General features: G+C 31.8%; 1 protein-coding gene across 1 annotated transcript in view; it reads left to right on the forward strand.

Moving 5' to 3' along the window:
* Nucleotides 1-12,810, forward strand: part of CHD1 (chromodomain helicase DNA binding protein 1) — a 72,606-nt gene that overhangs the window by 34,679 nt on the left and 25,117 nt on the right. The window contains exons 14-23 of the mRNA XM_081133117.1: nucleotides 718-908; nucleotides 1,549-1,737; nucleotides 3,269-3,431; nucleotides 4,254-4,406; nucleotides 6,434-6,505; nucleotides 6,959-7,108; nucleotides 9,682-9,830; nucleotides 10,215-10,311; nucleotides 10,420-10,515; nucleotides 12,168-12,344. Coding sequence (XP_080989243.1) covers nucleotides 718-908; nucleotides 1,549-1,737; nucleotides 3,269-3,431; nucleotides 4,254-4,406; nucleotides 6,434-6,505; nucleotides 6,959-7,108; nucleotides 9,682-9,830; nucleotides 10,215-10,311; nucleotides 10,420-10,515; nucleotides 12,168-12,344 — 1,437 coding nt within the window. The remainder of the gene's footprint in view (nucleotides 1-717; nucleotides 909-1,548; nucleotides 1,738-3,268; nucleotides 3,432-4,253; nucleotides 4,407-6,433; nucleotides 6,506-6,958; nucleotides 7,109-9,681; nucleotides 9,831-10,214; nucleotides 10,312-10,419; nucleotides 10,516-12,167; nucleotides 12,345-12,810) is intronic.

Consider the following 12,810-nt stretch of genomic DNA (forward strand, 5'->3'; position numbering starts at 1 on the left):
TGTTGATTTATAAGAGAAAGAAGATAAATAGCTAACAGGATTGAACTACCACTGGGTGTAGCACTGTGTTAAAAGCTTTATAACTATTGTCTTGTTTCAAGTAATTCTCATTTACTTTACAAGATACTGCTATCTCTAATTTATTGGGAAGAAAAGTCAAGTCTCAAAAGGTTAATGAACTTACCTAAGGTCATACAACTACTAAGTAGCAGAATCAGGCCTGTGTCTGTTTTAAGTTAGACCTATGTTTTATACATGAGAAGTGTATAGTTCATAGAAGCATACAGTGAATTATATTCTTGGAGTAAGACACTGATTCAAATTTGTATTATATTTTCTCCAAATTAACATTAATAAAGGCTTTACTTGACTAAAAATCTCTTAAAAATCTCTTAGGTTAAAAATCTGCTGTAAAATTTTTAAATTTTAAAAATTTTGTTAGTCTGTAAGCTAATAAAAACTTTCACTTGATATTATGCTGTTTTTTAATGAGTAAGTTGATCATGAAAGGAACTTTATTTTGCATGTTTAATTATTTTATTTGAGGAGTCCAGTTAATCTTGAAATGATAAAATTTTTATTTGAAATTTGAGATAGGTTTGTTTTTTATTTTAATTTGCCTCATTTTAATAATTTGAATTCAGGTCAAATGGGAAGCATAAGTTTGAATTCAGTTTTTTCCTCAAAGTATTAATATGTTTTTCTGTTCATTTTAAGGCATTCCTTGGAGGTCTAAATTGGGCATTTATAGGTGTAGATGAAGCACATCGATTAAAGAATGATGATTCTCTTCTGTATAAAACTTTAATAGACTTTAAGTCCAATCACCGTCTCCTTATCACTGGAACTCCTCTACAAAACTCCCTCAAAGAGCTCTGGTCTTTGCTTCATTTCATTATGCCAGAAAAGTAAGATAAATCGGAATATACAATTTTAATGTTTTTATACTAAGCTTAGCAGGAAGTAATTAGTGTAGGTAATAAGACCAATAAGAGGTTTTATTGCCTTAAAATGTTGGACCACAGGTTATTAAGAAGAAAAAAAAGGGAAAATGGGATATTTTATAGTTGTAAGTACTATTTTGATTTTTTTCATTTTGTAAATAAATAAGCCTAAAAGTTGGTTTTGTCCATGTTCAAAATATACTTTGCTTAAAACATTCAAAACTGACTACCTTGCTGGTAATCCCATTTTCTAAATGAGGAAAACTAGACTACATGTATAAAATAACTTTTTCAAGGCCACAGACATAATCTCTGTAATTTCAGAACTTTAAGATTATATCATTTGATGAATATTTTAGTGATAATTGCTCCCATATTTGAAAATACTTCATCTTTATTTAACTCAAGGATTTTCATAATTTTATAAAACACCTTATATTTTATCTTTATGGATATGTAATAGACTTACTGGGAAGAATAGTTATTAAAACTAATTTTAGCTAATTTTTTCCTAAATTTTTTTTGCTTACATATGAATACCCTGAAAAATCTCATATGCATTTGATTTCTTTCAGTAACTCTTCCATTTTCTTAAATTTGTAAGGTTTTCTTCCTGGGAAGACTTTGAAGAAGAGCATGGCAAAGGCAGAGAATATGGTTATGCAAGCCTCCACAAGGAACTGGAGCCGTTTCTGTTGCGCAGAGTTAAGAAAGATGTGGAAAAATCACTTCCTGCTAAGGTTGAGCAGATTTTAAGAATGGAAATGAGTGCTTTACAGAAACAGTATTACAAGTAAGTTGTAAACTAAGTACATGACCTGAACATTTCATTATAAATAGATTCCCCTATACTTGTCACGATGAGGTGTCCCCATCCTCCCAATAGGGTCCTGAAACAGTAATAATTCTTGAATTCTGTAGCATACTGGGGCAGAGATATTTAATGGCCTCTCCAGGGTCATCACCCATCATGGGTGATACAAGACTAAATAACCTTTTAACATATTGGTTGCTTTTCTATTGCATACAGTCTCTTTATAGAGGATTCTTTTTTCTTTTTTTAAAATATATCTTTATTGACTTCAGAGCGAGGAAGGGAGAAGAAAGAGAGAGAAACATCAATGATGAGAGAATCATTGATCGGCTGCCTCCTGCATGTCCCCCACTGGGGGTCGAGCCCGCAACCCTGGGCACGAGCCCTGACCGGGAATCAAACCTTGATCTCCTGGATCCTAGGTTGATGCTCAGCAGCTGGGCCACACTGGCTGGGCATATAGAGGGTTCTTTTTAAGTGTTAGGATTTTCATGGTACTAAGGCATCGTTATGTAATTATGATAATTATGTAATGGACAGATAGAGGTAGAAGCCAGAAAGAGAAATTTGGGGGGGACGGAATTTCGGCCTTTTTTAATACATATATTAATCATTTTGTATAATGCATGTCAGATCTTATATGGTAATGAATAAAAAAAAAAAAAATCTCTCCTAATACCTATTTAAACATCTAATTGCATAAAAAGTACTGCTACATGCATTTGAATTCTCAGAAACATATTTTATGGTAAAATCTAAAAGTGCTATATATTTGAAAAAATTATTGCATGAATTTTAGGTTTTTATTATGGTAAATTCCAGGCATATGCAAAAAGAGGATAATGTAATGAACTCCCCTCACTCAGCTTGTTATTTTCAACTCATAGCCAGTCTTTTATCTAGCTATCTCCACTTCCCCCACGCCCTATCATTTTGAAGCAAAAGAGAGGTATTAACTCTTTTAAGTCCCTTTGAAGACTAACTTGTAAAAAGGAAGAAAATAAAAGATGGTTGGAAACAAAGTGGTTCATGGCGAGAAGAACTGTGTACAATTTGGAGTAATAAAATAACCACCCATAATTTTTCTATAACTTGTGTCGGTTTTGTGTAATTGTAATTTAGAGGAGGCAGTGTGGCTAACTAGGTATTCTCACCAGATGTCTTTTAGGCCTGTGTATTAGCTGCCTAATGGAGTGAAACTTAGAGGAAGATTAAGACATAATATTCAATTGACCATTTTTAAATTTTTGGGAAAAGGATAAATATGCTCTATCACTATGTTACCTTAAATCTTTGCCATCTATAATTTATGGTTCAGATAACAAGTTATTGTTAGTCTTATGAATAAGGTTTATCAATCTTGTAAACAAAATTTGTTCCATTATATGAAGCTGTGAATTTCCTAGTGGTACAGTTTTGCTTTGATGCTTGATTATTTTTTATGGTTTTATAATTCATCCTGGTAATTGTTCTCTGCTAAACATCATTTATATATATATTTTTTAAACAGATGGATATTAACTAGGAATTACAAAGCCCTCAGCAAAGGTTCCAAGGGCAGTACCTCAGGCTTTTTGAATATTATGATGGAGCTAAAGAAATGTTGTAATCACTGCTACCTCATTAAACCACCAGACAATAATGAATTCTATAATAAACAGGAGGCCTTACAAGTAAGAATTTTAAAATACTGTAACTTTGGTAAAACAAAAAATTCTGGAAATGTGTATTTCATTTATAACTGAAAATGGCTTTAATGTATTGGTTAGAAGTTCTCTTTGGTTAATGGTATATCTAAATAATGGTGTTTTTATCAGTCTTTATCAAAGCCTTTAATATTATAATTTATCCAATTAATTATTTTGATCATTTTTCTAAAAATGGATCTCTAATTATGAGCTATTGTAATTTATCCAGCAAAAAATCTCTTACTGCATTCTTAATTGTGAAAAAAAATCACTAATTATGATTATGCTGAATTTGTAAGAATGGCAGATGGTTGTCGTAAGGATATCTTGACTTCAAATCTTACCTTTCCTCTCACTTCAGGAAGACAAATGAGAAGTGTGAACAAAGCACAATTGCCATCCAGGCACAGTAGTGCTTTGAAGTGCTAGGATCATAAAGTTCTATATGTGTAAATTAGAGTACATTTTCTTACTCTTTCAGAACCTTTGAATGCTTAGTTCCTGCTTCTTCCAGTGCATTATTTTTCAGCTTAGATTTTTTGAGAAATATAGTGAAACCATGTCTTATTTTCTTTTGAAAATACAATAAAAACAGGTGCTAAATGGCAAGGATAATTTTAGCCTAAAGCATAGAGCAAAACAATAAAGGCCATCCTAGAAAATTTAGCAAACTGAAAAAACTGTTTTCCAACATTATGAAAATTTAAAATTTCAATTTAAAATAAACTGAAGTATTAAGTGGGGCATTTGTTTCATTTGATTAGTTCTTTTAAAAATTATAACAGTTGTGATTTATTGTTTCCTTAGCACTTAATCCGTAGTAGCGGAAAATTGATTCTTCTTGACAAGCTGTTAATTCGCCTAAGAGAAAGAGGCAATAGAGTTCTTATTTTTTCTCAAATGGTGCGGATGTTAGATATACTTGCAGAATATTTGAAATATCGTCAATTTCCTTTTCAAGTAAGCATTTCATTTTGTCATTTTTGCCGATTTAAATTTCATGTAATGCCTCAGTATGTTCTATAAACCTTTGAAATTCTTTTGTAAATGAAGATTTTTATATAAACTACTTTTCTTTTAGGAAAATGTATGTTTTAAAATTCTAGTTGTGATTATCCTTTTTCTTCTTGACCTTATAGTTATCAGCGAAGCAATTTCTCTTCCTTTATTTTTAATTCTGTATTTCTCTTCTATACTCAGATCTAAAGCAGCCTTCCTTATGTATTAGGCTTTAGTCTGAGGAGGGAAAAGAGAGCAGCAGTCATTGTAAATGTTACCAGGACAGTTGCAGATTCTGAAGATTTATGTGCTCATAATTCTAATATATCGTTTGCCGAACAAAACCTGATGACCTTAGAGAAGATACCAGGGACCAAAATGGGTTTATATTCCATCTATTCAGTGTTTATTTTGAAATTCATTCAACATAATTAAAACAAATATGGATGAGTATTTAGTGTTAGAGTCAGGTGCTAGTTCCAATACTTCATATCTAATTATTTAATCCAGTATATATAGCTAGTGAATCATGTGCGTTTAGTTCAGGCAATAAAACAAGTAGAATTATAATGATGAGTCTTAACATTCATAATACCTACTCTGTTGGAGATTACAGTCTGGTGTGGGAGGTGGACATTAAGTAATTACAAACAAATATAACATAACTCTGGTAAGTGCTATGAAGGACAGGTGTTTGGTGATATGAACATGATTGAGAAATAGGTGATCATTTAAGGAAAAAGGTAGAAAGAGAGTGATAGATTTAACAGCTTTATTTAGATGTAATTTCTATTCCATGCAATTCATCTTTTTAAAGTGCACAATTCATTGGTTTTTAATATATTCACAGATATGTGAATCCATCACCACAGTCAACTATATAATGTTTTCACCACTCAAAAACATTGATACCCTTTAGCTATCAACCTCTGTCCCCCTATCCCACCTCACATCCCCACCCAGTTCTGTTTTTAGACAAATTGTTATGTGTATATGGTCAAATAAAAATATAGTACAGCACTGGCTGGGTGTCTCAGTGGTTTGGAGTGTCATCCTGCACACCAAAAGGTTGCAGGTTTGATTCCCAGTCAGGGCACATACCTGGGTTGCAGGTTTGTTCCCCACTCAGGGTGCATACCAGATGCAACAGATCAATGTTTCTCATGTTGATTTTTCTCTCTCTAAAAATCAATAACACATGAGGTGAGGATTAAAAAAATATGTATATGTATATGGAAATTGTGTGTGTGTGTGTGGTACAGTAGTACTTGTAACTGTTCTCTGCCCCTAATCCCTTCTCATTTCCAGATCACTTCCCAGAGAGAATCATTTTTAACTTTTTTTTGGTTTTAGATCATGCCTCAAAAAATGATATACCACTATTTTTTAAGTTTTTTCTAATTGTGATTTTTAGTGAAAAAACAAACAGTATTTAAAATTTTATTTTTATTTTAGACATCTGGTTAGCTAATGTTTAGTAAGCATTTATTATATCAGGGACTGTGCTAAGTGTTATCCCTCACTGAATCCTCTGTATTCTGTAGAGTAAGTAGTACTGTTATGCCCATTGACTAAGGAGGAAACCGACAAGGAGAAAAGTCAAATCACTTGCCCAGGCACTAATTAATACTTAGATGTGAGCTATTTGACTAGAGCCCCAAATCAGAGATTCTCAAACTTTAACTTGAGGGCTTTTTCTGGACCTTCTTCAGAGTTTCATCAGTCTGGGATGGAGCTCAATAATTTACATTTCTAAAATGTATTTCTTACAGTGGGTTTCAGGCAGAATAACAACTTTACTATTTGGGGAAGCAGCCCTAGTGGTTAAGAGCACAGACTCCAGAAACAATGCCTGGTCATTGTTTTACTGCCTAAAAAGTACTTTTGACCCTTATAGTCTTAGCAAAAGCAATGCTGAATTTTTATATATACTTAATTTCATAAGTAAAATTCTTTTATATGTGGTATTTTAATGTGTTTTATTCTAGAGATTAGATGGATCAATAAAAGGGGAGTTGAGGAAACAAGCTCTAGATCATTTTAACGCTGAAGGATCAGAGGTATGGATGCTTTTAAAATTCTAAATTGTTTTAGTCATTATTTTTCTCATACTTGTAATTTTTTAAAAAGTTTCATTGGTGCAAGCCAATTTCGATTTGCAAGTCAGGTTTTTAAATCAGTATTGTATGTTATGTTCGTAGAATTTTACCCTTTCTTATCAGTAGTATTTCGGCATACGATAGTTCATTCGCTTCAAAGTAAATTAGACCACTTTCATTGAAATTTTTTTAAACGTAATTTGATTTTTATTTTTCCTATGTATAGCTATATTTTGGAGTCTTGTTTGGTTTTGCAAAGGTGTATATATCTTAGTATTTTTTAAAACTACCTTTCAGTTTTATTGGTAAACTACTTTTTAAATTCTAACAGTTAATTGTAAAATTCTCATATTGATTATTTACAATTATAACTTGGAAGAATTTATTTTTGTGCCTATTTACAATTCCTTACAGGATTTCTGCTTTTTGCTTTCCACAAGAGCTGGAGGTCTAGGAATTAATTTAGCCTCTGCTGATACTGTGGTTATATTTGATTCTGATTGGAATCCACAAAATGATCTTCAGGCACAGGCTAGAGCTCATCGAATCGGGCAAAAGAAACAGGTATTTTTTATTTCCTTTATTTTACTATTTTAGAATCTTTTTATGATCAGTGTTACCTTGGATTATCCTCCTGGTAAGATCACATTGCTATTTAGTCGATAGTGTACTGACACTCAAATTTACCAAAATCACCTGGAAAGTCTGACAGAACTGAGGTATAACTATGCCTAAATGGAATCACTGTCTTTTGATCACGCATTCTGTTTACAACTGTAGAGTACAATGTTTTTCATTTAGTATATAAACTTTGAAATGTCTTCATTTTAACTATTGAAAGAGATTTTGCTTTTAGTACATTACTACATTTTTATCAGCCTGTATTTTATACTTGTGCCTATAAGACTCTCTGCAAAAAAAGCCATTCTTGTTTTATAGTTTTTGTACAACTGTCTGACAATTGTAATGGGCCTTGAGAAAAACTGTCATCCTTTTAATGCCTTGGTCCTTGTATTTTAATTCATTTGCCTCCATCTAATGTTGTACTTCTCAAACTTTTTCAAAGCAGGAGATATGAACACGTATCACAAAAAGGCTTAGCACATTTATAATGATTTTTTAAATATTTTTATTTTCTACGGAAAAAAATATTCATAATTTAAAACTAAAAATGTTTTTATTCAGATAATTATCATAAAACTGCCTCATTAGGAATATATCGTGCTTTTTCCTATAATTTTTTATACTCTGTAACAACATTGCATACCCCTAAATGAAAGTTTATTTAAAGTAGTCGTTCTCAACTTCATCAGACCAAGTGACCCCTTTTTATAATTGTTTTTAGTACCCTGTTCTTGAAATAGATGCATGTGATTTGAAAAGTCATTCTAATGCCCTAATAATTAGGCAAAAAAAAAAAAAAAAAAGTTTTTTTCAAATAATCTGTTTCAATGTATATGACTCATACCTAGGATGTAAAGAATAAGTTTAGAGTTGAAAGAATAAGAGAAGGACTCATTCTCCGTAAGAACTTCAAAGGAAGGAAAGAGCAAGGTATATCTGAGCATCAGAGGATAAAAGTTAGTGATAAAAGATTAGATGATAACAGGCTTACTTGTATGTTGTAAAGGAAAGGGAACTTGAAGTGGAGATGACAACATGCCAAGGCAGATCATAGACTGTTAAGAGAGTGAGAAAATAGCAATATTCTCCACAGGTGAGCTGGGCCTAATATATATGTGAAGAGTCAAAATATTCTTAAGTTATGAATGAAATGGGGAGTAGTGATTAACTGCATGGAACAGAACCTCCTAAACACACAGCCAGACTTACATTCCATCTATAGTAGTTAAAGACCTTGGTCACCACATTTCCTAGTAGATGGTAGAAAATAGAAAACCATTAAGAAGGGTGCTACAGAAGGTTGCATAGTAGACCTCGGAAGAGTATCTGAATAAGATCACAAATAATGGCAAGACAGATTTCTTACTGTTACGTTACGCAATGTTTAAAGCACAAATACGGTAGAAACATGAAATGCATTTTTCTTGATTATTAATGAGATACATTTTTCATTATTGATGAAATTTAGAGATTCCTATGCTTTTCATGTACCTGCTATTTAAGTAGTATTTAGTTCTAAATCTGACAAAAGGAATCTCAGATCTCCTCTTAAATATTTGCATGCAGCAACTACAAAATAAGTAGGTATAAATGACAAATATAGATGTTTTATTGATGACACCAATACAATGAGCATTTGGAGATGATAGCTTTTGATAACGATCAAAACAGTATTTATCTTCTGATTAACACAGTAGTTGCAATCTGAAAAAATTAGTGTTTATCGTAACCCTGTAAAAATGCTTTATGTTTATATTAAAATAGAGTTAGAATTTAGACTCAATATAATTTAAAATGGTTTTTAAAATAATTTGAAAAACTTGAAAAAGACAGGATAATTCTTCACTGTGCCAGAAGGTCCAGTATAATGCAGAATGTCTGGTTCCTATACTCTAAATGCCTGTAAGTCCACCTAATCATTGTGAACACTAAAAATATTCCCATAAATTTTCAAAATATCTCTGTATGGTGGTGTTAATGTTTATTATGGAACCACTGACTTTGAGAAATAGGGCAAAATTACTACACATCCAATTTTTGTCTATTTTGGAAAGCTTTGCTTTATGGCAGGACTTTATCATAACTTGAAGAGTGGTTCATAGAATTTTGGATTGTGTGGAATAATGAAATATCCAAATTGATAAAACTGGTTTAAGGTTGTCATAAAGTTTACCATTTTTTTTCCCCCGGTTAAAAGATGATTTAAAAATTGCTATCATTCTTAATTTAAAGAAAGCAAGTAAAGTCTTCTAACCAAAATGTAAGAAGGAAGGGCATATACCCTCAAAATAATCTTAGAGTTAAGGAAGAAACTTAGCTTTGAACACATTACTATATGTGTGTGTGTATTTAATTTTATTTTTATTTGTTTTTTCATTTTGCTTTTAACCAGTGAAAACTTCACGTGGGATGAGCTTCAGTCTATATTCCAATATTTGATACTTCAGATTGGCAAAACAAATCCTCTTTGTTTCAGTTTGTTTGAGTTTGTTTCATCATGCGTATCTTTCCAGGTGAATATTTATCGTCTAGTTACGAAGGGATCGGTGGAAGAGGATATTCTTGAAAGGGCCAAAAAGAAGATGGTTTTAGATCATCTTGTGATTCAAAGAATGGACACAACTGGGAAGACAGTACTACATACAGGTTCTGCTCCCTCAAGGTAGTTACTTTACTGTAAAGACTGTCATTTTAGAATCCTACTACACTCATTTTTTTTTAAATGTTACACACTGCAAGCAGAACATTGTAGTAGTATATTTAGTGTTGTAATAACTTTTTAAAGCATTGGACTAATTTCTAGTCAATGACATATACTTAATACTTGGTTTCACCACTCTAGTTTTGTAATCTTGGGGGAAATCCCTTTAACATTTAGGTTTCAAGTTCTTTTCGTTTTAAAGTAAGTGTGCTACTGATGCTTTACCTATCTATGTCATATAACTGTTATAAGGTGACTGTGTCAATAATTAATAAAGGTGCTATATAAATGTTAAATTTTTAACTGTGAATGTTAAGTATTTTTATTTGTTTTTCCTGATTTTAGTTCTACACCTTTCAATAAAGAAGAGTTGTCTGCCATTTTAAAATTTGGTGCTGAGGAACTTTTTAAGGAACCTGAAGGAGAAGAACAAGAGCCCCAGGTAAAAAAACTTCAGAGTGTGTCATCTATTTAAATTATATTTAAGTATGAAGTACATTTACTTTAAAATATATTAAAAGTATGTTTAAAATTTTTTTTCTAATTATAGGAAATGGATATAGATGAAATCTTGAAGAGGGCTGAAACTCATGAAAATGAACCAGGCCCTTTAACTGTAGGAGATGAATTGCTTTCCCAGTTCAAGGTAAATTTTCTTTAAATTACATAAATTGAGAGGGACTAAGTTTGTTTCTTAATATTGTTTGTCTTAAAATTTTCTATGATGTATAAAATTCTTTTTTCCTTATTTTGACAAACCAGTAACTGATTTGAAAGGGAACAAATCATTTAAGAACAGAACAAATCATTTAAGAACAGTTTCATTTAGAAGAATGGGGAGGGATATTATTTCCTTCAATTAGCACCGAGAATAGTGCTTGGCAAATAGCATGTCCCCAAATATTTGGATAAAAGAATGACTGTTATCTCTTTCTTAGATTTCCATGACTGGGTCTTTTATCTGATTTTTATTGGAGCAGTTTTTGACATTAGGTTAATTTAAGCATTATCACAACTAAGAAACAGCAAGTAAATCAGTCAGACAAAGTAAGCTGTAAGCTCCTATTAATACTTACAAATACCCTTGGTTTGGTGAGGGCTAAAAGGTTGCCAGGAGTCCTAAAGCAATGTGAGTCAACCAACCTCACAGAGTAATAAGTAAGTTGTATTCCTCTGTATTCTAGCTATTTTCCACTGTCTGAGGTTTTTAAGGATCAGTTCAATTTGTTATTTGTTCATTCAACAATTTATTGATCACCTACAATGTGCCATTATAGGGACACAGCAGTGAATAAACACTTTCGTAATTAATGGATCACTCTGCTGCAGTGTAGAGGATGTATTGTATTGGGGAAAGAATTAAGCAGGGAGATAAGTTTGAAGATTATTTCAGTAATTGTGGTGAGAAGTTAATCTTTATTTACATAAAGTTATACTATTTGCTTTTTTAATTTGACTAATTGAAAATTTGGGAAAAGTCACTGATAAATTAAGTAGAGTATATATTTATGCATTACTGATTATTTTATACCAGTGATTTGATACTCATACAAAGCTGGCTTTAAATAGTAGACATGAGAAAATAAACACTGTTTTCAGCCCCATTCCTAATGGAGGATAAGCACAGTTTTCTTGTCTTCGTCCAGTTATCTTTAAGTTTTAATGTATTAATATTGGCAGTTAGCTTTAATGAGTACTTTCTGTATACTAGACTGCACAGTTCTTTAAATATAGTATCTTATTTAATCCTCACAAAAGTTAGTGTGCTGTTACTATCACTTTTTTTAGAGATGAAAAACTAGGGCTTAGGGAACCTAAATAAATTTAGGGTTTTAGGGCTTCTGTAGCTTATCAGTACCTCTAGGTACTATTTTTATGAAAATAGAAAGAATATTGGATTGTTCTATAGCACTTGGTAGTTCATAGACTGGTGTGGTAATTCCTGCAGGTTATTTAGCATGTTGCTACTATAAATTACTTAGTTGTTCGGTTAAACTTCTCTAAATCTGTTGTAATAATTTTATTGAATGGCAGGACAAAAGAGAATCATTCTTGGAAGAGAATTCTTAGAAGTTATTTGATTTGATCTACTTTGACCTAATAAAGAAATACTTCAGATAGTTTAGCATTCAGCATTCATACTTGGTTTAATCCATAGTCATATTCATTATCCTGAAGATCTTTAAGTTTTATTGTCTTATTCTGATAAGCCACTTACTCCCCCTAAAAAAGAAAAGTAATATTTAAGGGTGAGTTGTTTTTTAATGCTTATTCTGTTAATATTCTGGAATTCATCAGGTTGCCAACTTTTCAAACATGGATGAAGATGACATTGAGTTGGAACCTGAACGAAATTCAAAGAATTGGGAAGAGATCATTCCAGAAGATCAAAGGAGACGATTAGAAGAAGAAGAAAGACAAAAGGAACTTGAAGAAATTTATATGCTCCCAAGAATGAGAAACTGTGCTAAGCAGGTGACTTTTTAATTTCAGACATGTTTTTATAATGTAAGAATATTCATGCCTGGACTTTTTTCTCTTTATGAGAGATACTGGTTTATAGTTCTCCTGTAATGTCATCATCTGATTTAATAATGCTTGCCTCATAAACTGAATTGAAGAGTGTTCCCTCCTCTTCTGTTTTTGGAACGGGTTTTAGAAAATTGTTATTTCTTGATTAAATGTTTGGCCATATTTGTCAGGGAAACCATCCAGGCCTGGAGTTTTCTTTGTTAGAAGAATTTTTAACTATAACTTCAGTTTCTTTTATAAATATGAACTATTCAAAATATCTGTTTCTTAAGTGAAGTTGGTAGTGTGTTTCTTTCAAGAGATTGGTCCATTTTACCCAAGTTGTTGGATTTATGGGCATAAAGTTATTCACAATATCTCTTGTTATCCTTTTAGTGTCTATGGGATATTTATTGATTCCCCTCTCTTT

The sequence above is a fragment of the Miniopterus schreibersii genome (genome assembly GCF_964146895.1).
Source record: "Miniopterus schreibersii genome assembly, chromosome: 3".
Lineage (NCBI taxonomy): Eukaryota > Metazoa > Chordata > Mammalia > Chiroptera > Miniopteridae > Miniopterus > Miniopterus schreibersii.